This window comes from Leptonychotes weddellii, chromosome 5, assembly GCF_054177405.1.
Source record: "Leptonychotes weddellii isolate Sample4059 chromosome 5, ASM5417740v2, whole genome shotgun sequence".
Classification (NCBI taxonomy): Eukaryota; Metazoa; Chordata; class Mammalia; order Carnivora; family Phocidae; genus Leptonychotes; species Leptonychotes weddellii.
Window position 1 is genome coordinate 114,522,982 of NC_138373.1, and position 27,223 is coordinate 114,550,204.

Consider the following 27,223-nt stretch of genomic DNA (forward strand, 5'->3'; position numbering starts at 1 on the left):
ATTATCCCCATTTTCACAGATCAGAAAACTGAATCTCAGGGAAGCTAAAAATCTTTCTAAGGCTAAACAGCTAATAAGTGGCTGACCATTCATTCCTAATACTGCTGCACTGCCTCAATAAAGAGAGCTTACACAACAAACAAACCTTAGTGGAGAGGGAAGAGTGTTCTCTGACTATTGTAAACCAAAATGAATGTTGTCCAACCTGTCCTTCCATTTACTATCATAATGAAGAGGCAGATCCTTGACACGTCATTTTTTCAAAGCTATGGGATACCATTTGCAGAGTTTTCAGTCGGAGAAATTCACTGATATTAAGTGGTCTATTATGTTTCAATTTGCCAGTGGCAAAATAAAAATTAAAACCCAAGGACCTAGATTTAATAGTCCAAAGATGATCAAATTATCTTCATTTGCTACTGAGACAAATTATTCAGACATACAATTTCCTCATGAATTACTTGCTTGTCTAACTCTCCTCGGGTTATATCTACTTCATCAACTTCGCTACTTTTTCACATAAATCTTGCCTGAACAAAGATTCAGCTTTTATAGTTAATTAGGACAAACAAGGAAAATGCAAATAAACTCCACAAAATGTGAATGTTTAATTTTGAACTGATTTTGTAGCATTATACTCACTAGGACTCTTCCAATTCTCCAATTAACAAGTTACTGACATGTACAAACATCTAGAATAAAAGAAACCTTTTCTTCCATCACTGTTTGTCAGTTTCATTACTGAATTTGGGTCTGCTTTGGGACACTTCAATCATGAAAGTAATCATGGAAAACTATACTGGGTTCTATTAGCAATAATACCTTAGAGGAGGTTCATTTATGATAACTAAAACTTTCTCTGATTCACTCTCATCTGCCATGTAATTTGCCTTAAGGTATTTTAAAATCACACTGTCAAAGCTTTAGAAGGGTTCTTCTAAGCACTTAACTCTGAGCCACAGTGTATTTTTAAACAGAGATTTTTATGAAATCCAATGTTGACAAGCAAATCACTAAGTATTTTTTCAATGTAAACATTGTTTAAATTTTCTAGATCAGTGTATATCAATGCCATATGAGACAATCAGGGAGATCTATATCTATATTTATATATCTGTTATCTATATATCTGTATCTGTATCTATACCTACATATACATAAATACACACACAAATACATACATATATATTTGATAGATGCAGTTAACCCTACAAAAATATCTATATACCTAAGAACACTGGTAAGAAAACGTATGCATATGAACAGGAGATCTAAAAGGACCTTTCAACCCCAAGACAAGCCTCCTCTCCTATCCTATAGGGCAAATGCCATGGGCAGAAGTTGGAGGCCATCACCTTTATCCCGGTGACTTCCTCTTTTTTTTTAAATTTAATTTTATTATGTTATGTTAATCACCATACATTACATCATTAGTTTTTGCTGTCATGTTCCATGATTCATTGTTTGCGTATAACACCCAGTGCTCTATTCAACTGACTTCCTCTTGAGTCCTGCAGTAAAATGAGCAAGACCTTAGAGCTAATGGCAAGAATCAAGATGGTACGGAGCATCTAGAATATTCAAGAAATGTCAACTTTTAGAAAATACATGCAAATTTGTGCTTTAAGTTATATAAATTCTCAGACTTTGGAATTCTATGTTTAGGATTGCCCTATTATAACAAGAGATGCTTTCAGAGAAATTGCAATTTAGCTTGGAGACATCCTATAAATATGTAATACAGGTCCATAGCTTATAGAAGAACAGAACAGTTACGTGAGAAGTTAATTTATCCAGGGGTCCAAAGTGAGTAATTCAAACCCAGCATAGCAGACATTGTGGAGGTGGGCATGATGACCATTTGATATGTACCATCTACATGTGTACTGCAGAAAGACACAGCTTAGACAGGGTAATTAGGTGTGTGTTGATCTACTGAGCAATCTGGGTACTGATTTTAAGTAGCGTCTGCCTTCACGTTTCTCCACGGTATACTGCAGCTTTTACTGGCTTCTATTTTGCTTAAGACAAGCTTAACAAAACATTTGCTATTTATTGTGACAGAAAGAGTAAACAACACATAATGGCTATGCTGGTACAATAAAGCTAAGATATTTGCTTCTTTGACAATTAGGGATGTATTGCTTGAAATAAGTACAAGTGTTTGTACATTATCTGAAAAAGTCACATTTATGTAAACAGAGATCATAAAACTGAAATATGAAAGCCCTGCTGGCACTACTCCTGTCAGCAAATTCCCTCCAGGAAACCAGTTCAAGGGATACTTTTCAAATTCCAATTACGGGAGATTTTAGCTAAAAATCTATTAGGTCACACAATTCTTTGTTAAACCAAGTAGAAAGCTTTACAACCTTTCTTAAATATCTACACACTTAATTGGAAAAAAAAAGATGTTAAATTTGGTGGAGAAATACCAGAAAGCCTCAAGCACCTTGCATAATTAAATCATCTTTTCCCATTTCCTTTATCTGTTTTCCTTTTGATCCCAGAACTTCTTGCATTGCATATTTGCACGTAACTGAGATGCAGCATGATGCAGAGGTTGGACCTCATCCCACGGGCCCCTAGGCTCAGTGGAGAGCAAGCTGGTCGGTGAGTAATGTCTATCAGACTTAAGACCTGGATGTCCACCCACTAAATGATCTCTTCTCATCTAGATTGCAAATCATGTAGGCCTCTTACAAATTTCATAAATAGAAAGGAGGCAAACATTTACCCCATTTGTATTTCTGCCACCAGTAAAGATAAGCCAACTGGAAGTAGGTGAGAGAAGGCAATTCTTTATTTTTCTTCTACAACTCTTCTCCTTTTTTTTTTTTAAAAAAAAATAATTTTATTATTATTTTTTAGATTTTATTTTTAAGTAACCTCTGCCCCCAATATGGGGCTTGAACCCACAACTCCGAGATCAAGAACCACATGCTCCACTGACTGAGCCAGCTAGGCGCCCCTCTCCTTTTTTTTTTTTTTTTCTAAATTGAAGTATAATTGACCTACAATATCCTATTTGTTTCAGGTATACCTCAAAAGCATTTGATACTTTTATATATTATGAAATGATCCCCACAAGTCTAGTTACCATCTGTCACCATACAAAGTTATTACAATATTACTGACCACCTTCCCCATGCTGCACAGTTTATCTCCATGACCCATTTCAAGCCCCACTCTGGTAACCAACAATGTGTTTCCTGTATCTATGAGTCTGCTTCTGTTTTGTTTTGTTTGTTCATTTATTTTGTTTTTTAGATTCCACATACAAGTGAAATCATATTATATTTGCCTTTCTCTGTCTGATTTATTTCACTTAGCATAATACCCGCTAGGCCCACCACATTGTCACAAATGGTAAGATTTCATTCTTTTTTATGGCTGAGTAGTATTACATTGTATATATAACACATCTTCTTTATCCATTCATCTACGGATAAACAATTGCTTCCATATTTGGCTATTGTAAATAATGCTGCAGTAAACATAGAAGTGCATATATCTCTTTTGGATTGGTGTTTCCATTTTCTTCGGATAAATACCCAGAAGTGGAATTGCTGGATCATATGGTAGATCTATTTTTAATTTTTTGAGAAACCTTTATGCTGTTTTGTATAGCGGCTACACCAATTTACATTTATACCAACAGTACAGTATGAGGGCTCCCTTTTCTCTACATCCTCGCCAACACTTATTTTTGCCTTTTTGCCAACAGTCAATCTGACAGGTGTGAGGTGATATTTCACTGTGGCTTTAATTTGCATTTTCCTAAGGATTACTGATGTTGAGCATATTTTCATGTGCCTATTGGCCATCTGTATGTATTCTTTCAAAAAATGTTTCTTAGAGTCCTCTGCTCATTTAAAAATTTTTTTTTACTATATATTTTTCTTCTTAAGGCTTAATAGCAACAGAGTGCATGTGCGTACTAGTTTTATGTTATATTCACCGGATGCCTAATGTTTCTCAGCAAATATGACTGCCAAGAATTCAAACATCGAAATGGGGCTTCTTTTGTGGAGAGGTAACTTGGTAATGTGGAAGGCACCCACGCTTTCTAGTCATAAAATGCCTGAAACTTGGTTTCTCCATTATAATGGGCACATTACATAAATCGTCTAAGCCTTAATTTTCTCATCTCTCAAGCAGGGACACCAATACCCGTTTTTCACACTTGTGAGAATTAACTGGGAGAACGTGTGTAAAGACCTCAGGATGTGGCAAAGGTTCAAAAATACCAGCTCCTTCCTACCACTCTGGCCTGGTAAGGTGTCAGGGACCTCCTGGACGCTCGATAAGTGTTAACCGATCATATTTAGTAGGAATAAAACTCATGCAAGTGGGGATTTTTAAGGGCCTAGACTTCTTCTTTTTCATTTGTTTTTATTTTATTCTGAGGGATTGTCAGAACCCTGACAACTGAGAACAAAGGCACCACTGTTCACACATAATTGAATTACTTAGAGATGAGTTCTGAGAGGGCTAAAAACACAGTTAAATAATCCTAAAAATACACATGAAACCTATTAAATATAAAACATATCTTTAAAAAATAATATGGTAAATCCTCCCAGAGGCACAACTTAGTCCCCTAAAGCAGACACGTCAGGTGGGCAAATGCCAATTCTTTTATGGTACTAGAATATCATTTATTAAATTACGTCTTTTATAGTGCCCTGGTGGCCCTGGGACTAATGCTCCTCGTAAAAGTTTAAGTTAGAATGAGAAAAATGACTTGCTCATCTGATCCTTTATGTATAATTATCACTAATTGCACAAATCTGGTTTGCATTTTTTCCACTGAATATCTCCAGTGGCACTATTTTGTATACAGCCCAGCTCTGGGATGCACATGCTGCCTACACATAGAATGCTTTTTACGTTATAATTCAGTTCAGAATTTTAATTAAATAAATTAGAAACAAGGTGAGTAATAACAAGGCAGCCACAGCTTTTAAATAATGAACTTGCACTAGTATCCTTGCTTCGCATGACAAATGATGACAGAGGACAGGGTGGTATCATTATCCAGTCCGGCAACAACTATGAAAAAAAGAACTTTTTAATTTCTTTCTATAAAATTTTATTTTAAAATGTGAAATATGGCAAAGGCGAGCACTCTTGGGTATTATAAATCATCTCCTAGCTAGGAAGAGAGATCTGCTGGAAGGCTGCCCAGGGCACACCATTTTATTCTCTTTTCCTGAATCACTATTCGGGGGCAATTACTTTTCATCAGATTTAAGTTTCTTCTCCGCAAGCATCAAAAAAGTGTTTCTGCGTCCTGGAGTTTAAAACGATAAAAATAGTACACACTTAAAACGCAGTATAGGTAGCACTGACTTCTGATCAGAAGGTTGTCTCCTCATTAATGTTATTTTAAATCTATTCCTTGATCTCTTCATTCTTGACATTTTGGCAACATCACAGGAGTCAGTCTCTCTGTGTGCGTGGGTTTAGGTATACCAGATAGTCCTAGCTTCCCACTTACCTCAACAAGCACACCTTTTTTTGGCCTCCACTGATTGATGCCTCCCTTCCCTTCTCTCGTCCCTCTTTCAGCCTATAAACATGGATGTGCCTCTCCTTCTCTTAGCTACGCCCCCCATCTCCACCAGTTCCATGCCTTTAAATGCTAATGATTCCCATATTTATATCTGCAGCCATGGCCTCCCCCTGAACCCGGGACTCAGGATATACAACTGTCTATCTATCATTTTGCTTGAATATTGAAAAGGCATTTCAATCTTAACGTGTCCAAAATAGAATGATTGATTCTCCACCACCACCAGTACTCCATGGCACTCCACTCAAGCAGTTACTACAGCCCCAAACCTCTGAATTATCTTGGATTCTCTTTTGCCCTTACATTTTGCCTTGAATTCATAAGCATGTTCTGCTGGCTCTTCCTTGGAATATTTACCCAATCCATTCACTTATCACCACCTACACCGCAACCACCCTGATCTAAGTCACCATTATCTCCCTGCACTACTGAAATAGACTCCCAGACTTGCCCATTTATTGCCCATATGACTGCCTGAGTTTATCTCTTAACCCCCTCCCCCCGCAAAAAGTCGTAATACTCTTTGGCTTAAAGTTCTCCAGAGGCTTTCCGTTATACTTAGAGCAACATGTAGAAACCCAACCATGGTGTCAGGTATAATCTGGCCCTACTCAACTCTCTTACCTCATGTTGTATCTTTCTATGTTTCTCCTCTCCATTCACTATACTCCAGCCACAGCGGCCTTCCTCTGGCTCCTTGACCACGGTAAGGTCATTCTCACCTTAGAGCTCTTACTCCTGCTATTCCTTCTACCTGGAACATTATTTCCCCAGGGCTTGGCACAACCAGCCTCTTATTATTCTGATTTTGTTGAAATGCCATCTCTTCATCCTTGGCATCCTTTCCCAATTTGGCCCTCTCTTCCCAAGCCACTCTCTGTCCATTAACGTATTTTTATTTCTTTTCCAACACCTAGAGCTATCAGCAATGTCTGTGTATTTACTTGTCTGGTGTCTATTTCCTCCACTAGAATATGAACTGCATGTGAGCAGGAGCCTTGCATATAGTCTATGTGTCTTAGCACATAGGAGGTATTTGTTGAATGAATATTTTGAATGCATTCCTGACCAACATATTTATGTAATAATGTATAGACATACCATGTAATAAAGTCAAATACAGCAACTAAAATCCTTTATAATAATTTAAAATAATGAAATCATGCTCTTGGCCATAGAGCTCAAGAACTGGGAAGGACCTTAGAAATTATAGGGCAACCTCCTTACTTTACAATGTTTTGAGGATCTGAAAGGGTCAATGAGCCACTAAAAGTTCACAAAGGAAGAGAGAGGCAGAGTCAGGCCTGCCCAGGTCCCTGGATTTGCAGCATCAAATACAGTGCGCTGCTCCTTATTATATATTACACGTGAGCAATTGTATAGAACTCATTGACAACATAAGAAACCTAAATTCAGCATCAAAATACACAGACACTATGTACCAGTAAAAGTAGGATTTTGAAGCATAAATTTGATTTATCTTAAATGAATATGCTAATGTTTGTAATAAATGGTAATCTTTTAATGAAAAGTATGCTTGCATTAGAATTTAAAATACCTTTTCAGGGACCGCTGAATGACACGTCTCTAGAAATATGACCAGGAAAGTTTTAACTGACACTTAGTTTCTCTCCATAAATGTCTATAAATATCACTTCCAGAAATCTTCATAGCTGCATCTCATTGTCTGGGTGGCTTTAGTTAAGAGACACAATGATGTGTATGATTCAGCCCTTTTGTGTACCCAGGGGTTTCATAAAATTGAGAGAGGCCTACACTACTTAAAATTTTTGAGACAATTGGTAATTTTTTTTCAGTAATGAAATAACTGAAATGGGGTTACCCAAATTATGGAATACTTTAAATATTTATATTGAACAAATTAACATATTAACCTCCAAAGAGTGCCTTATAGTTAGTTATATGATTTATAAAATATATTTATCTCTCATGAACTTAGAGCTCTAGGATCTAATACACTGTGAAATTGTAAGAGGAACACTTACGCCTTGCAACGCTGTCCATGAATCTCTGGGACACGTATATACAAATAATGGTAAAAATCTAAGCTTGAAGGTCTTTATAAAAGTGAGACCTGAGCCAAGTGGCCCTCTTAGCGCCCATGACAGGCCTTGAATATCTGATTTTCTTTGCTTTCTACCTTCATCCCAACCACAAGCAAGAGGTGTGGGGAGAGGATGGGGGGGGGGGATGGGGGAGGCATTAGCCTCAACAGGCAGCTAAAATCAAGTGTACAAAAAAGTGAGGGAGGGACAGAAGCTTTTTGTCTCAGAACTGGAAAACCGACCAACCAAGTAAGTAGAAGTAACTGATGTGACTGTCTGCATGTCTCTCAACCCGCTCGCTCTCTGATTCTCAGGGGGAAAATGAGTGGCTGTTTGGGATTTACAGTCACTATGGCCCAATCCCGAATGAGGACAATCTGCTCTGGTCAAATCCTGACATGCACATTCCAGGCATGGATTGAAATTAAAGCAAAATACCCATTTATTAGAATAAATCCCAAAAGGCCTTATCAGAGTTGCAGATGGGTGTTTTGAAAGGTCTATCCAGCTCCTGAAGAGTAAGTCACAGGAGAAATGAAACCAAACTTGTCTCCTCAAGAGCTAGGGAACAATTTGACAAGCATCGGTGGGAGAGTGTGTGTATGTGTGTGTGTGTGTGTGTGTTTTGGGGGTAGAGATGTATAGTCTGAGGTTACTTTCAACTTCCGAAACCAGCTCCACAGCGGGACTGGGAGATAAGCTGGCTTTAATTACTCAAAGAGACCCCATCTCAGATCTGGCTCTTTCCTTCACCTAGCCAAAGGAAAAAAAATGCTTATAAACTGCTGCATTGGTGGTCCTACTCATCTTTTTTAAATGACATTATCCATCTAGTAAGCTTTAGTTCTCAACTCTTTTTACAAGAATCATGTTTAATCAAAGCTAATGGTATCAGGGTACTTGAATCACCACATGAATTAACTGAACAATATGAATGCTTCATCACATTCTCTTTTTATTTCTCTTAATATTAATTAGAATCACTTCCCAAAGAAATTGGAGGTCCCAGGGATGACTTGGATATCTAACTTTTCTACTCCCAGTGGACATATTCCAAGTCTGACAGGACACAGAAAGATTGGTTTTGGTTAGAGATCAGTTTCTAAGTTTTGCCCAAATCTGGGATATTTATATATATTTGATCTTAACACACTATAACCAAAGGCCAGTAGGAAAAAGGGACTGTGATATTAATAGAAATTCACAGAAAAGGAAATAGTAAAAGTAAAAAAAGTTGTTCAAACTTACTCATAAGAAATGCAAATTAAAGCCATATGAAATACCATTTTTTTCACTTCCCAGATTAGCAAAATCCTCCAAGTTGGATAACATACATATTGGTGAGGCTGTGGGGAAACAGAAACTGTCACACACTGTAGGTGGAAATATGATCCAGTATAACCTTTGAAGAGGTCAATTTGATGATATTTATCAACATTATAAATGCATATGCCCTCCGACCCAGATTTCCACAATGTGATTAATCTTACATACACAGTTATACATGTATAAAATAGTATATGTAAAAGGATATTCATTACAGTAATTTCATAATAGCAAAATATTTGAAACAATTTAAATGGTCATGAATAAAGACTGGAAACAACTTACATGTTCACAAGTGAGGGCCTAGTTAAATAAATTAGAATGTACCCATACAAAAAACATTCATCCGGCTATAAATAAAGAATGATAAACCACTTCTTGTGCCAAAATGGAAAGATCCCCAAGATATATTTTTTCAGTGAAAAAAGCAACATACAGAACAGTGTGCACAGAATGCTATATTATGTTTTATAAAGGAAAGTTATGAATATGAATTTATATTTGCTTATGTTTGCATAAAGAACATCTGGAGGAATTGTAAGAAATGAGTAAGCATGATTTTCATTTTGTGTGTGTAATGGTGGGATCTGGTTGGCTGGGGGTTGTGGAAGAGAGTGAATTTTTTCACTATATACCTTTTTTATGTGTTTTGTGTTTCAAACCATCTGTTTATCCCAGAATCTACCTATTTACCTATTAAAAAAATAAAGTATAATTGATTAAAATGTTACCATTTCTGGTTTTCCAAAAATATATTGCATCTATGTTACTGAATATACTTAAATTTTTCTCTGGCAGCTTTCTTTGCCAAGGAAGAGTCTTAAAATACCAGAAGATAAGCATTAAAGACATTTCATGAACGCACGTGCATAATGAAACACTTCTAAAGATCCACTAATGCATTAGTGAATTAAGTTTCTTGAGAATTAGCATTGATTAAATGTCATACTTGTAAAACAATTAGGAACTAAAGCTTATTAGATGGAGACCAACTGAAAAAAGGCAAGCACCACTATCATCTGGAGTAAAAGACAAAAATGCGATGTTCAGGAGTTATCACATATCACCTTGGTGAGATAAGTTAAAAATCTGTTTATTTTTTTACAGGTTTCTAACACTGGGAAGTTGAAACTCCTATTTCTCTATACTCTTAAAAATGATGTTCAGGCCAGTATGAACCAATGGTATTTAAAATATTCATATATAAGGATAAAGGGCATTTCCTCCAAGTTTGTTGTTGTTGCAGTCATTTGAGGTCTTGCCTGGATAATTAAAATACAGAAAGAACTCAACGTATCCATATCAAGATAGGAGACAAAATAACAAACTAAAATGCACACATTGAATTCAAAGGAAACATTGAATAGGGAAACAGTTCAGGAGCCACAGGGCAAGATGTACTACTATATAAGAGTCATATTTCTCTTTTAAAAAGCAAACAAAAAAATTACATAAGGTATGTTTAAATGGACTCATAATGGTCACAATTCACAATTTTAAAGTGACACATTGGGGACTAGGTACTGGATCAGAGGATCTCATGGGGGCAATGTGGAGTAGGAAAAAATGGACATAAGTAGAGAGAGCCATTCTGGTGGTTTTCCTCAGTCTTCCTGAATCAAGAGTACACATCAAGGACATTTTACTTTGTTCCTGGTGGCACCTTTGACAAAAACAGCAGCTCACAGTGTTTGTACTCAAGACTCACTTCAAAAAGAACAGAGTGGAAAGCTTCTAGCATTTGCCATGTATCGGCTAATAGAAATAAGAGCAATAGATGAACACTGAAGATGAAATCGATAAAGACAATAAAATGGTCAAAACGTTAATCTTTTTCATCTTTACCTGCTTTGTCCAAGAAAATCAAAAGAAGATTTAAAAAAAACCAAAGATTTGAGGGTAATTATCAAGCAACAGCCTTCTCAAAATGGTTACAAAAAGCAGGTGACTAGATAATTTTATTCTCCACTGAAAAAGCAAACATCTGAGGAGAAATCTCCATGTACAGAGGAGAGAAAAGAAGGAGATTAAGAAATACTAGTTTGCTACTATATGGTTTTGATTGTTGAAGGAGGAGTAAAAGTAATTCATTGTTTGGGGTTGACATTGCTGCCTCTTGCAAAACCGCTAATAGAAACAACTCTTATTTAGAAAGCACTTTACAGTTTTAGTGCAACTTTACATTCATTCTTCCATCTGATGAGCTGGTATTATCATCCCTGTAGTATATATAGAGAGACCAAAGCTCAAAGGCATTAAGCTACCTACACAAATTTGCACATGTAGAGAGTAGGGGAGCAGATTAAAACTCAGTTCATGACTCCACAAATCCTGAGCTCTATGCTCCACAGATCCTCAAGGATATGTGCAAGGAATGGTGCCCTAGCAGCCTTTGCAAAAATGAGGCATTCAGTTCCCCTCTAGAGTCACCAGCCAGGGACGAACAGTATTTTGACAGTCTGTGCCAATGGTGTGCTGAGGGAGCTCTCAAAAATAGGTTCAGTGTTAGTTACAAAGACACATTGATTCATTGTCACCATCCAGGATCCTCAATTCCCTGCACCCGGAAGGCCAATATAATTTTGAACCATGAGTTGAGCAAGGAATTGATTTTCCTTTGATTCATATTCCTGAGTAGGCTGCTCTGGAAACCTGGGAAAGCTTCACTCTTGCCTTCTTGACATTCTACTTTAATATCAGACAGATGTTAACAATTAGAGATGTTCAAAGAACAATAAACAATTAAGGAGTCAGCATGATTGATCTCATACTCCAGGTAATTGCTCTCTGAGGACACTGTGCCGTTCTTCAGAGCGAGAACAACAATAAGTCCTTCACAAAGCTGCAGACCAGGGCTTTTAAAAATTTTTGGTCTTCTCCTGACCTCCTCCTTCCCCCGACCCCTCCTATCACCACCCACCTAAAGCCTCTTTGCCTCTTCAGTTGGGGAAAGTGGCACAAGGGGCTTCTTCCTCATCAGAAATTAAGAGTTGGGTTGCAGAAGTTCTTTTGAAGTTTATAAGCTGGAGCACGAGGTTATTCACTCAGAACATATCTAATTGGCTCCAATTTACACACTCCAAAAGTCCCAAAGGCATCAGCCAGTAGATAATGAATGAAATAAAAATTCTGGGGCGCCTAGGTGGCTCAGTCATTAAGCGCAGGTCATGATCCCAGGGTCCTGGGATCGAGCCCCGCATCGGGCTCCCTGCTTGGCGGGAAGCCTGCTTCTCCCTCTCCCACTTCCCCTGCTTGTGTTCCCTCTCTCACTGTGTCTCTGTCAAATAAATAAATAAAATCTTAAAAAAAAAAGAAATAAAAATTCAAAGAGAATATTGTGTTTAGAAAAGTTTTATCTTTGGGAAAATGTTTTATAAATTGCAGGGCATAGTTATTCCATCAATTTTTTTTTATATTGTGGTGAAATACACATAACATAAAATTTACCACCTTACTCATTTTTAAGTGTCCAGTTTAGTGGTCTTAAATACATTTATAATGTGGTACAACTAACACCAACCAGCCACCTCTTAAACTCTTTTCATCTTGTAAAACTGAAAGTCTATACACTTTAAATGGTACCTTCCTATTCCATCCTTCCCTCAGGCCTTGGTAACCTCTATTCTATTCTCTCCTCATGAATTTGCCTATTCTAGGTACCTCAGGTAAGTGGAATCACACAATATTTGTCCCTTTATGTCTGGCTTATTTCACTTAGCATAATGTCTTCAAGGTTTACCCGTATTTTAGCATATTATCATAATTTCATTCCTTTTTATGGCCGAATAATACTTCCTTGTATGCATATACCACATTTTGTTTACCCATTCATCTGTTGATGGACATTTGGGCTGTGTCCACCTTTTGGTTATCATGAATAATGTTGCTATGAGCAATGGTGTGCAAGTATCTGTTCAAGTCCCTGTTTTCAATTCATTTGGGTATATACCTAAGAGTGAAAGTGTTGGATCATATGGTAATTCTACGTTTAACTTTTTGAGGAACTCAAATTATTTTCCACAGGGACCACACCATTTTATATTCCCACTAATAATGCAAAAGGCTTCCAATTCCTCCACATCCTTGCCAATATTTGATACTTGTAATTTTCCATTGTTTTTTGTTTGGTTTTGATTTTGAATAATAGCCATTCTAATGGGTATGAGGTGGTATCTCATTGTAGTTTTAATTTCATGTCCTTAATGATTAGTGATGTTGAGTATTGTTTCTTTGGCTTATAGGCCATATTTATAATTTCTTGGGAGAAATGTCTATTCAAGTCCTTTGCCCATTTCTCAGTTGGGTTGGTTTTTATTTTTGTTGTTGTTGTTGAGTTGTAGGAGCTCCTTCTATATTTTGGAATATATTAATCCTTTATCAGATATATGATTTGCAAACATTTTCTCCCATTCTGTGAGTTGTCTTTTGTTACTCTATTAACAGTGTTTTGATGCACAGAAGTTTTTAATTTTGATGGAGTCTAATTTATCTATTTTGCTTTTGATGCTTGTGTTTTTTATGTCATACCCAAGAAATTACTGTAGTGATTCCATTTGACCAGTCTCTGACACCATTTTCAGCAGCATTCTTAGATTACTCTACAAGCCACCTATAATAAATTTATTTATGTATTCCCAAATAAATTCTAAAGAAATACAGTGTGATAGGCTAAGGAGCAAAAGGTCCATGGATGACTTCAAATTGGGTCCCAATTGTCTTTAAGGTTTAAACTGTATGGCACTGGTTTTCCTTCATGACCTGATCCCTGCCTATTTCTTTAGCCTCGTCTCACCCTTGCCATCTAACTTCAGTAATCCTGAATTTCCTGTGCTCTGGAATATTCCACATATGTCCTCTTACCTGCCTAACTTATATTCATCCTTCAAGTCTTAAACCAGTCAGCACTTTTCCCAGGAAGTATCCCATGATCTTCCCCCATTTCCGACCAGTTTCCAGAGTTGATGTGCTAGCTTTGAGATCCTATGGCACCCCATGTGGTGTTTATCACAAGATTTACTGTACAGAATTATCATTTATTTAGCTCCGTCCCCCTCTAGATCATAAATTCCATGAGGACAGTAACCATATCTATAATTTATTTTTATCACGATATCCTAAGTATCTAGAGTAATTCATGGTAAATAGTAGATGCTCAGTAAATATCCAATGAATGAATGAATACACCAGACCAACAGCTTTTCCAACCCAGTGTTCTGTTTTTAGTTAAAGAAATCTGTTCATGAGGAGGCATGAAATTTAAAGATATACCCAAATTTCCCTGTTTTTCTCAATAATTTCTTCTCTGTGAAGTTTATCTAACAAACCTTTAAGTGTTTTAAGCACTTTAAAAATATTAATTCATTTAATCTTCATAACAGCCTGATGAGGTAGGTATTAGCTGCTGTTTTCAGGGAATGAAATAAGAGCAGAGATGTTTAGTAAATTGCCTATGGTCACATAGCTACTAACTGGGCTTGTGTCCATTTACAGTTAGTCACCCTGTACCATCTCTTGGTTGTGATAAGTTCCAACTAAATGAGAAACAATATATACTGGAACATTTCAGACTTATAAGGATGGTCAAGTTCATGATATTTATGGTATTGTCAACTTGGCTCACGTCCTCCTCAGATTTATCGTCTGATTTACATGGTAGGAGCCCTAAGTTTCCTAACTGGTACTCATGTACCTGTCAACTCTTCACTCCTTTAACTTCCTCTCTCAGAATCTGAGCTCATTTCCTCATCCCTTCTGGAGGCTCAGTTGTTGGAAACATTGCAAGTACAGGTGGACCATATTATTTTCAGGATTAAAAACAAAATTTCTTACTTGGCTTCTGATACCTCTTTGTTTTCAATTTTATCAAGGTATTCAAACAACTAGCTAAAATGACCATTACATTCTTTTTTCAACCTCAGCTGATAGTACGTCAGCTTACCACTTTAAGGGATATTTGAACTATTTTCTTACAAATTTATTATCTTTTGGTTGCCTTCAGTAAAACTAATCTTCAGCCACATTATTATTATTACACAGCAAGGTATCTCTTTACTTTTATTTTATTTATTTATTTATTTATTTATATTTTTTTAAATAATTTTTTTAAAGATTTATTTATTTATGTATTTGAGAGAGCAAGAATGAGAGAGAGAGAGGGGGAGGGTCAGAGGGAGAAGCAGGCTCTCCGCTGAGCGGGGAGCCCGATACGGGACTCGATCCAGGGACTCCAGGATCATGACCTGAGCCGAAGGCAGTAGCTTAACCAACTGAGCCACCCAGGTGCCCCTATTTATTTATTTTTAAGTAGGCTCCATGCCCAGCATGGAACCCAGTGTGGGGCTTGAACTCATGACCTTGAGGTCAAGACCTGAGCTGAGATCAAGAGTTGGATGCTTAACCAACTAAGCCACCCAGGCACCCCACAAGGTATCTCTTTAAACAAAGTTCCTCCATCCCTCTATCCCTCCCCCCCTTCCTTCCTCCCACATTCATTCATCTGTCCAACTACTGATTCAGCACTTTCAAGGTGCCAGGCACTGTGTTAGATGATAGAAATATAACTTTTACCCTGAAGAAGCCAGTGTTTTTCCCATTTAAAAAGGTTTGTTCAATACCATGCAAGTTAAATAATTCTATGATTTTGGATATTAAAAAATATATTGTAAGAAAATAAATTATTACAATGGCTTCTCTTTTTCCATATTCATATTTGTCCTCTCAAAAGGCTAGAATACAGTTGCATAGAGGTCAGTACCATTATCTTGGTTTGAATAACTCAACAAAACATCTCATTCCGGAAAGTACAAAAATATGTAACAAGATGATTTACAACTTTAAGTTAAAGTACATAATAGGTAGCTATAGTTAAGAGTTAATCTCCTTGAAGAGAGAAAAAAATTAGAAGTAAAGTAACATTTTAAGGCAAGATGGATATATTAGAAATTTATCATTGGATAGACTGCAAAACATCTCTTGCATCTGAGTTAATAAATATAATTTATTGATTCTTTCTGAATATTAGAGAAATAAAACATGTAAAATAATCATTTATGCTAAGGACATACAGTAAAGGATCAAAATTATTCTCTGCAGCAAGCACTAGGCTGGTGGTTAATAGCACATACATTCATTTTTATACCTCTTGTCCTTTTTAATCTATCTCCAAGGAAAGACAGTGGTTATTATTTGGTTTTCTCCATGTGAAATTTCTCATATAATGCACTAAATCTTTAAAAGTTACATGAGAAGTACGTTTTTCTTTCAGGATTCTCATTCATAGTGAAGAATGCTTGGGGGTATATTTCATTTACCATGGACAACATTTCCAATTTAACTTGTTCCAGAGAATGTAACATTTGCAGCTAATTTCCAACATAACATTTAGAAATAGCTCAAAGTGAAAACCCACTATTGGTTTTTGCCATGTTTAAAAGCCAAATGCAAATGAGAACCAAGGCAAGACTGTATTTTGCTTTTGGATCATACATTTCAGTTGCTTTTCCAGAAAACTGGGTTTGGTGTAGGTGGTAAGCTTGCGATGTCATTCTTTGTTTAACACACAAGTCGGGAAGGCCTCGAGGAGGAGAGGACCCATGTTAATATGTCATGACCTTATTCTTATGAATCTGCCATTTGAAGACAGGTCTTCACATGACCAGATGGCTGGCCATCTTCTCTAAATTACATATATTATATTAGCTTCATTTTTTGTTAACCAATATAGTTCATATCTTGGTCTTCCTATTTCTATAATCTTCTCATTATGCATAGCTTCCATTATGTTTTGCCCAAACTGAATTGACTCTCTGATGTGGCTCATGTATCTCACTTGTAAATGGACAGATTTTCACATATGTACTTCCCATATGAACTGATGACCAGTGGGGTCTTATGACACTCTTTTTGAGTATTTCTAATGTCAAAAATTACTACACTAATTTTCAAAGGGACTTATAAAGTAATAAAATATTTACAAATTTAGATTGAAATACATTCATTTGAACTATTGTATAAAGAAACCTTAGTTGGTATTAGTGATTTTTTAAACATAATTACCCTCTGACAACATGCATAAAATGAAGAAATTCAAAATGATGGAATTAACCTTGGAGTTTGAGGCAATACATAGTTTTATAACTGTTAGGGTTTAGTGGAAAATGTCACTGAGGTAGAAAAATTTTGCAAACATGTATTTTAGATGGAACTTCTAAAAGGGAATAATTTTAAGATAACCTATCAAATTTGAGGAGTTGGGGATGACAGAGATAAGAAATTTGCCAAAAATATAAATAGCATAAAGAGTACACAGAGAGATTTGCAAGTATCTCTCTTATAGGATTCAACAAATATTTATTTCATGCCTACCAAAAATTTCAGATACTCAGAGTCCTGAGTGGGAGTCAAGAAGCACCGTGTGGTAGGGAATGCCTCTCTGTGAAGGCGGCATGTGCTGAGATTGAAATGAGGACAAGGAGCCAGCCCTACCTCTGGGGAGAAGGACTCCAGGTCAAGGCAAAAGCAGGCACACCAGGCTCAAGTTCACATTAAAAGTATATTTTTAAAACCAAATGCTGAAAGAGTCAAACAAAAGCTCAATTACAAATTAACGTATCCCTAGAGAGTATATATATTGTGTACTGACAAAATTATATGTATACGTATGTACATGTATATACAGACATATATGTACACCAAATATGTGTACATACATAATTTTCTATAAAGGAAATTGAAAGTAAATTTCTTAGATGTCTTGAATATAAGCCAGCAGAAGCTAGGAATAGCTGGTTAGAAAACTGAAAGTAAATTTCTTAAATGTCTTGAATATAAGCCAGCAGAAGCTAGGAATAGCTGGTTAGGAAAAAACATTTGCTTACATTTGTCCTAATAAATCTGCCTTGTCCTTATTTCTCTTAGCCGTTCTGCCGGTGCCTCGTGTTCTGTCCCCTTATCTTGTGAGTTGGGGAAGCTGAGAAAGCCTACTGTCTCAATTAAAAAGAGGTATAGTCAGTGTCACAAATCCATGTTTCACAGTTCTGGAAATGAGCACAGAATCCTGATGAGACGGTGCACTGCTTTTTCCTATGGAGGTGACTCTGCAGGTGGCAAAAAGAAAGGGCACTGAGCCTGGACACCCAGGGACTTGGCATGGATGCTATTTTGCCAGGATTCATGCTCTTGTGCTCTATGACCATCTCTGCCTGGTCCAAGTAATTCATTTGCATGGACATTAAGCTCCAAATGTCATTGCACACTGTGCCTTCCCATTTTCTAACCACAGGTGCTTGCAGATCAGGCTCTTGCTCAACCTGCCCCTGGCTGCTAAGCCATTATCTGTACAGCTGTACTCTTTCCTTTGATAAAGGATACTTAGATGTTCTTTGTCATCCCTCGGGACAGCTCAACAGCTGACACTGCATTACTTTTGGTCTTCATCAGATGGTTTCTTTGTGGCAGAGATCAGTGTCTAATCTTAGGACTTTATACTTTTGTATTAGAAAGGAGACTGCAACCCAGAAATTTAAGCACAATTGCCTAGTCCACCAAATCTCTTATCTTGGACTAAGAGACTCCTAACTTGTTTTCCTGACTCTTCTTCAATCATCAGACCTTTATATGTAGAACAAAATGAAACGATCAGTTCACTTGCTTATTCACTCATTGTTCAAGAAATATCCACAATATCTATTGAATATCTTCCATGTGTCAAGCACATGTCTTACAAGTTTCAAAGTGACTGTATCAGGACTCGCAGTAGTCAGAGAGAGATGAATCAGGTAGGTTACTATAGGGAACAAGTGACATTTTTGTCTAATTAGTAGCTATTTCTCCCTTTATTAGCACCTCCTGATAGATACACAGACAGAAAGACAGAGATATACATACAGATACCTCTATCTATCTATCTATCTATCTATCTATCTATCTATCTATCTATGTGCGAATTCCAACATCTGTGCATTTAGGTCTAATTGTGCCCCAAAGCTCTAAGGCCAATGATGGAAACACTGACAAACCACAAAAGAAGTACTGGGGAGGAAGCAACTAGTTCTATCTGGAACAGCTGGGGAAATGCACATCCACCTGGCACCTGCCTATTCTTCACTATTCTTCAAATGTCACCTCTTCAGGGAACACATTCTCTCCTCCCCAGAAGGATTACTTGCTTCATTTTACTCTGTTCTTAATAGATTATGAGGTCACAGATACCAGGGAGCATGGCTTGGCCATATTTATATCTCCTAGTGCTTACTTAGCATTGTGCCTGTTAGATTGGATAGAGAGTATGCCTTCAACAAAAATTCCTTGAGTGCCTCTATGTACCCAGCCCTAAGGGAATACAGGGGGTTCGGACAGAAGCAGAAGGCTGGGCCTGTCCTTGAGGAATTCACCAGGATGGCTAACATGTACAGAGAACTGGCCTTCAGAAAGAAACCTGAAATAACTTGTTCTATTTCCCATTTTCCCCTCCTCTCCATGTCCTTTCCCATCACCTTCCTCTAGTCTAGTTAACTCCCCATCAGAGCTTAATACAAATGTTACCATGTCACTTTTCAGAGAACCTTGCCAGTTTCCTTGTTACATGTTCTCAAAATACCTTGTATTTCTCCTTTATATAAAGGAGTTCTTCTCAACCAGGGGTGATTTTTGCTCCCCTTTCCTGAGGACATCTGACAACAGCTGGAGACGGTTTTGATTGTTACTACTGGGAGGGGGGTTGCTGTTGACAGATAAAGGACAGGGATCCTACTAAACAGCTCACAAAATACAGGACAGCTCCCCACAACAAAGAATTATCTGGCCCCAAATGTCAGGAGCTTGAGAAACTCTTACAGAAATCATCACAGTTTAGAACTATTGATCTACCTTTGTCATTATGTGATTAATGTATTTTCCCCACTAAACTGTAAGTTCAAAAGGGTAGGAACTAAGTCTGCTTTGCATCATTATATTCCCAAAGACTCTCAAGTAGTAGGAACTCAACAATCGTTTGTTGAACACAGTCTTTAAAGAAATGTTAAATCTACTCTCTGAAACAGAAAATAGTGTTCAAGTAACTTACCCTTTATTGCAAATATGTATATTAGCATGCAAAATTAAATTCTTTCTACTCATTTACCATTTCCTAAAAACAAAAGTTGTTGGTCGCATGGCTGTATTTTGGTCTAACTGAGGAGGCTCTATTTCAAAATGAAAATATCCCATATGAAACTATTGTTTTAAATTATTAGAAACTCTTGGGAGGTTGAAAAGATGTATATAATGTATGGCTACCTGCAGTAAGGCTTCATAAAATTTGCAGCACATAGAACTGACAAGCTTCAATGACACAAATGGCAGGAAGCCTAACATGCATGATGACCAGCATGTTGCAGAGTGCTCAGAATGGCCACACAAAAATATCCCTGAATTAAATGATAACACAGATTCCTATACTTCATAACTGCTACCTAGTAACAATAAACTTGGATTCTACTGAGCTGTGTCTTCAATGACTGGTAGTTCTAAACCATCTAATTATAATCTTGAGTCATAATATTTGCTTTAAAGCTTCAACTCAAGTGAACATTCAAATGTGATTTTTATATGAAAGTCAATTTCTGGAAGAGCTACAATGAAAACCATTTGGAAAAGGACTAGGTTAATTATTAAACTGACTCTAAAACAATGTACTAAAATACACTACTTTATAAAAATAAAAAGCAATTAGTTTATAAAGGACACCATCCTTAAAAGCATGTTACAATTGCACACTGGACCTATTTTCTTCCAGGGTTGTTTACCTTCTACATGAGGCAGTGAATTATTTAAATATACACAGAACCTTCAATTGAAAGCATGCTAAAGCATTCATCTTTTATATTTCCCTGTCGACATTCTGTATGGAAAGAACACTTCAAGAACCTAGTTTCAAATAATACAAGCTTAATTTTGACTATTTTTTTTATTTTTTAATTTAATTTTATTATGTTGACTTTAAAAAATGGATTTGTTTCCCCCTGAAAAATCTTAAGGGACTGGTAGTCACTCTGTCAAATACAGGTCATGGCTTTGGGGCTTTCAGGCACCTTTTCTGCTTTTGTGTTCGGCAACTACAATGTACAAGGCCCTTTTTGCTAGGTTCTGAAGAAGATGTAAAAATTTCCAGAATCCTTATCTTCAAATACCAGCTCAGAGCCTCCCTGGATTTGTTTTCTTCTGCTCTCTGCCCTCACGGTGCTTAAACTCTTGGGAGGCAGAAAAATGTGGACTTCAGAGCTCAATTTTTGCAAAAAAGATATTTTTGAGTGAAAGAATGGATCTCAGTTGACAGGTGAGAAAAGTAAGACTTAGAGAAATTAGTTGAAAGCATCTTAAAATAGAGGATGCCTTCCTGCATCTTTTTAGACTATATGTTCAAGATTTAATTGTTCTATCATGGGACTACAAAGCCCATGAGGGCAGGGAGCAGAGACTTTTTGTTTTTTTTTCCAGTGTCCACAATAGCAGAGACTTTTCGAATGGGTCAGTAACATTTTACGAATCATGGAGCAATATCTGCTTCTGCATCTCATCATACTGTTAGTGCAGTAAATGATGTTCTCTAATAGATTAAAGTCACTATTGACGGAGAAATGTCTAACCTTAGGATTTTATTGGGATTGCCTTATAGAGAAAAAAGGCCAGAAAACATTCTTGCTAAACCAAATTTACATATATGTTGGCTGCATTTATTACAATAATTGGGAATAGCAAATGAGGAAAGTAAAATATCCTATTACTGCAGGGATAGTAAGATAATTGGAAAAGCTATATTTCCTTGGTCATGAACTTGATAGGAAAATCACTGAAGCTGGGTTATTTTTTATTCATTTTTGTTCCCCACACAGTATCTTGTACATTCTAGGTGCTTAATAAGTATTTGTTCATTGGCTTTGTTTACTGTTTGGATAAAAGGGATATTAAATGTGCTATTCAAATAGAACATGAAAACTTACAAGAAAAATAAACACTACTTACACTCAACCTTTATTTTTATCATGATAACAGCAATGCTAAAGGCCTATGTAGTGTATCACTGTTTTTGGTGTCATTTCTCCTCATTCAGGAAGCATTAGGAAGAAGATTTTACTCTTTGTCCTAATATAATGCCATCCAATGTAGCCATCTGACTTTCTATGTAACAAAGGGAAAAGGGCGAATGAAACTATCTTTGTCATTACTATGGGAGACCGGTGACAAATTATAGAATGGTGGTCCCACCATGTGAGTCAGTGATACAAAAATTTCTATCTAAGCAGAAGATTGTCACAAAGTGTCTTAAGGTGACAGAACTACGGTGAAAATGGGATGAACATGTATTAACACTAAATGTGTACCAAGGCCTGGTCCCAAAACGCAAATACACAAACACAAATGTATATTATTTCCAGAATCCTAGAAACCCACACTTGAACCCAAGGTTTAAAACCACTGTTTAAGATCAATGTGCATATTCCTGCTCTGAATCATTATGTATTGATCAAATGTAACACTCAGAGTCTATGGGAAGCCTATAATCCTTATGAATTGGTATCAATTCCATTTAGCAAATAAGGAAGGTAAAGCTAGGGTGGGTAAGTGACTTGCTCAAGGGATGGTAAAGGGTAGGATAAGAAATCTGTTTGTATAGCAGATACAAGAATGTCTGTAGTTTTTTTTAAGTAAGCTCTATGCCCAACATGTGGCTTGAACTCATGACTCCGAGATCGAGAGTCACATGCTTTACCAACTGAACGAGCCAGGAGCCTCAGAATGTGTGTAACTTTTTTTTTTTAAGATTTTTATTTATTTATGTGACGGAGAGAGAGACAGAGAGGGAACACAAGCAGGGGGAGTGGGAGAGGGAGAAGCAGGCTTCCCACTGAGCAGAGAGCCCGATGCGGGACTCGATCCCAGGACCCTGGGATCATGACCTGAGCCGAAGGCAGACGCTTAACCGACTGAGCCACCCAGGCGCCCCAGAATGTCTGTAATTTTTAAGATGACTCTATATAAGTGAAGACTTCATCTCAAATTTCAAAAATCAAAAAAAGGGAAAGTGGAAAAAGAGGGAAATGGGTGTTTTATAACTTTTGAATACCTAAAGATGACCACAGCTTTTGTCTTTAATCAGTAAAGACATGGATTAAATTACCACTATCCCCATTTTACTAAAGAGTATTAATTAAATAATTAATTTATTAATAGTTAATTTTGATATAATTAAAAGTTAAAAACTTGCCCAAGTTTTCTTAGCTATAAGTGACAGAACTAGAATCTGAATGAGGAAGTTGTGTTCCTTAGCCATGCTATTGCCCACTGTCCTATGTGATGTCTGGTCACACCCTAAGCAGTCTTTGGCTTCATCCAACTTTATTAGCAAAGTCGTAAACTGCAGTTGCCGATGGCAGTCAAATGACATACTGTAAGCACATTTGACAGTATGATCTTGAAGGAACTCTGAACCTTCAAGTTCAAGAGATCAGAGTCCAGGGTAACCCTCAGATAAATGGGAAGATTCATATGCATGAGATTCATATGTTTTCATTCAGTTTTTCGAAGAGGTGTAAAATGGTTTATGTTTTCCTTCAAAAATGATCCATCTCTGCATTTTCCTTTTGCGTTGTGTTATATTTCATGAGGCAACAAAGGCTTCATTTCTTCCATTGCTGGTAATAAGTGATTAATCACAATCACCTGTCACACTTAATTTAGCATTCATTCCATGAAAAGATTTTCCACAAGCTCCAAAGTGAAATTTACATTTTAATGTCCACAGGTTAAAAAAAGTATAGCAGTATGTGTTATGTTTTTTTTTACTATGAAAACCATTTTCAAGAATTTAGACTGTTAAATAATCATTCCTTTTATGAGACTAGCTCCAAAGATACATATAAATTTTGAAATCTATAGTATTACTTAGCAATTTTAGTGCTTTCCTTTTTGCAGCCGATCATGGAAGACTTGCTCTTACAGCTTTCTCTGCAGAGTCATCTTAATTACAGGGACATCCTTTTACAAATGGTTCTCCATTTACAGTGCTTCAGCTGGGATCTCATATTGGTTTTATTGGAAATGATGAAAAGTTACTCTGCCTGGGACATAGAGTTAAGAATCAGGATTGGAAGTGAACTACACTCTTTTAGCTTTAGAAAAATTTAAACTTATCATATTTCCTTATAAACAGTTTTTCCCAAAGAGGTTTAATAAAGCAAAAAGTGAATTTTTCAAGGTGAAAGGATTCATGCAGGTTATCTGATTTGATCTGCTCATTTAACTGACAAGTAAGTTTCACCCAATTTGCAGAGTGAAAGAACCAGGACTAGAAGCCCTGTGTATGGGCTGCCATTGTACCTTCTTCTTGTGCTTTTCACATAGCTCACATGGGTGGGAGGGTTCTCTGGTCCTAATGACAGTAACTTCTTTTAGTCTTCCTTCATAGCATTTATGACAACCTGGCATGTGTTGTACATTCATTTGGCTATTGTCTTTCTCCATGAGGGCAAAGAATATGTGGCCTTTAAGGGTGTGTCACAAAGTAGGACTCAATAGATACTTGATAAATGAAGCTTCAAATTTAACATTAAACATTCCATCATTTACATTTTATTTCCTAAAATATTCATGTTTGCTTTAATTAGAATTTTAAAAATTAAATATCTTAAATGTCCTCAAGGTAGAAGACTTCTTAAATAAGATAAGAAGTCATAAAAGGAGAAAATAATAAATTCTGCTACATTAAAATTAGGGGTTTCCAATTCAACAAAAACCCCCCATAAAGAAATTGTAAATAAGAGTCAAATATCAAGAGAAGAAAATTGTCACACATATAAGCAACAAAAGATTAGTTTCCAGAATACACAAGTCCTAAAAATTATTTTAAAGAAAAGCAAACACAAATGGCTAATAATGACCAATAATGACCAATAAAAATAAGATCGATATTCAACCTCTTCAGTAATCAGGGAAACAAAAATTAAAAACCACAGTGATATACACTCAAAAGAATTGAAAGCCAGGACTCAAACAGTACACCAATATTTGTACATTTGTTTGTAAATCCATGTTCATTGCAGCATTATTCACAAATAGCCAAAAGGTGACAGAAACCCAAGCATCCATCAATAAAAGAGTGGATAAACAAAATGTGTTTTGTTTACAAATGGAATACTTACAATGGAATATTATTATTCAGATTTTAAAAGGAAGGAAGTTCTGACAGATGCTATCACATGGATGAAACTTAAAGGCACTTATGTTCGGTGAAATAAGCCAGGCATGAAAAAACAAATTCTGTATGGTTTCACTTATATGAGGTACAAAGAGTAGTCAAATTCATAGACAGAAAGTACAATGGTGGTTGCCAGGGGCTGGCAAGAAGTAAGGATGAAGAGGCATTGTTTAATTGGTATGAAGTTTTTTGAGAAGATGAAAAAGTTCTGGGAATGGATTATGGTGATAGCTGCACTACGATAAGAATGTACTTAATATCACTGAACCATACACTTAAAATGGCTAAAATAGTAAATTTTATGTTATATATGGTTTACCACAATAGAAAAAGAAAGAAGCCACAATGAGATATAATTTATACCCACTAATTGACAAAACACAACACAAAACAAAAACCCCCAAACCTCTGAAAATATCAAGTATTTAGAATTACAATGGACTGAATTGTGTTCCCACAAAATTCATATATTGAAGCTCTGCCTCCCCCCCGCCCCCACCATGTGATTGTATGGGAGACAAGGCCTTTCAGGAGTTGATTTAAGTTAAATGAGGTCATAAGGGTGGAGTCCTGATCCTATCAAACTTATGCGCTTGTAAAAAGGAAGAGATACCAGAGAGCTTGCTCCCTCCCTCTCCACTAGTAAGGACACAGCAGGAAGGTAGCCGTCTACAAGCCAGGAAAAGAGCTCTCCCCAGAAACTGAACCCTGGTCTTGGACTTTATAGTCTCTAGAACAGTGAGGAAATAAATTTCTGTTAAGTCACCCAGTCTATGGTATGGAAGCCCAAGCAGACTAAGTAATAGTGGAGAAATGGGAGCTCACCTGCTGCTGACAGGAGTGTATGTGGGGATAGTCTGGTCTGGTCTAGCCAACCTGAAGAGGTGCACACTCATAACCCAGCACCTCCACTGCATGGTGTGCACTCCAGAGAAACTCGAGCATTTGTGCAACAGAAGATTAAGTACATGGAAGTTAACTGGGACAGCTTTTGTATTAGCAAAATCTGCAAACAGCCAAAATATACACTGAGAGGAGAATAGAAACTATAAAGAAAAATAGCTGAATAATAAATTGAAAAACACAGGATGGTATTACTTCTGGGGAGATAAAGAACAATGACATCCCTGAGGGGAGGACAAGGGCTTCACATGGTCATCAATATTCTATATTTTAAACTGGGTGGTCGGTATGTGGATGTCTTACTATTCCTTAAAACATGTCTTTCCATTCTGCATATATTATTTTACATATATAGAATATTTATGAACAATTTATTAACAATTGTTAATTTATTAACAAATAAACGAGGGGCGCCTGGGTGGCTCAGTCGGTTAAGCACCTGAGTTTGGCTCAGGTCATGATCTCGGGGTCCTGGGATCGGGCGGGCCCCGTGCTGGGCTCCCCACTGAGCAGGGAATCTGCTTCTCCCTCTCTCTCTGTGCCTCCCCCTGCTTGTGCTCTCTCTCTCCCAAATAAATACATAAATAAAATCTTTTTAAAAAACAATTAAATAAATGAAATTAATGACAATATGCAATACCAAAGGCATATAGCTTAACTACATTTGATTCATATTGGTCCAAAATTTTTGATAATAATTTTATCTCTCTTCCTTTGTTAGGTTCTTATGCTTTTTTTTTTTTTTAATTTACGAAAGACAATAAAGAGTTAAAGAAAGTAACTGTATTCAGTTTATTTATTTTTTTAAAGATTTTATTTATTTATTTGACAGAGAGAAAGATAGCGAGAGCAGGAACACAAGCAGGGGGAGTGGGAGAGGGAGAAGCAGGCTTCCCGCCGAGCAGGGAGCCAGATGTGGGGCTCGATCCCAGAACCCTGGGATCATGACCTGAGCCGAAGGCAGACGCTTAACAACTGAGCCACCCAGGTGCTCGGTATTCAGTTTAAAGATCTCAACTTTGGGCGCCTGGGTGGCTCAGTCGTTAAGCGTCTGCCTGTGGCTCAGGTCATGATCCCAGGGTCCTGGGATCGAGGCCCACATCAGGCTCCCTGCTCCAC

General features: G+C 36.9%; 1 protein-coding gene across 11 annotated transcripts in view; it reads right to left on the reverse strand.

The window, feature by feature from the left end:
• The window catches only part of GRIP1 (glutamate receptor interacting protein 1), a 621,865-nt gene that overhangs the window by 194,951 nt on the left and 399,691 nt on the right, over nt 1–27,223 (reverse strand). The window contains exon 1 of one of the 11 annotated variants that reach the window (XM_081822017.1): nt 8,893–8,911. The exons of the other annotated variants lie outside the window; for them this stretch is intronic. Within the exon in view, the coding sequence (XP_081678143.1) occupies nt 8,893–8,896 (4 nt within the window). The 5' untranslated portion in view covers nt 8,897–8,911. Of the gene's footprint in view, nt 1–8,892; nt 8,912–27,223 lie in introns of those variants that run through there. 11 annotated transcript variants of the gene reach the window in all.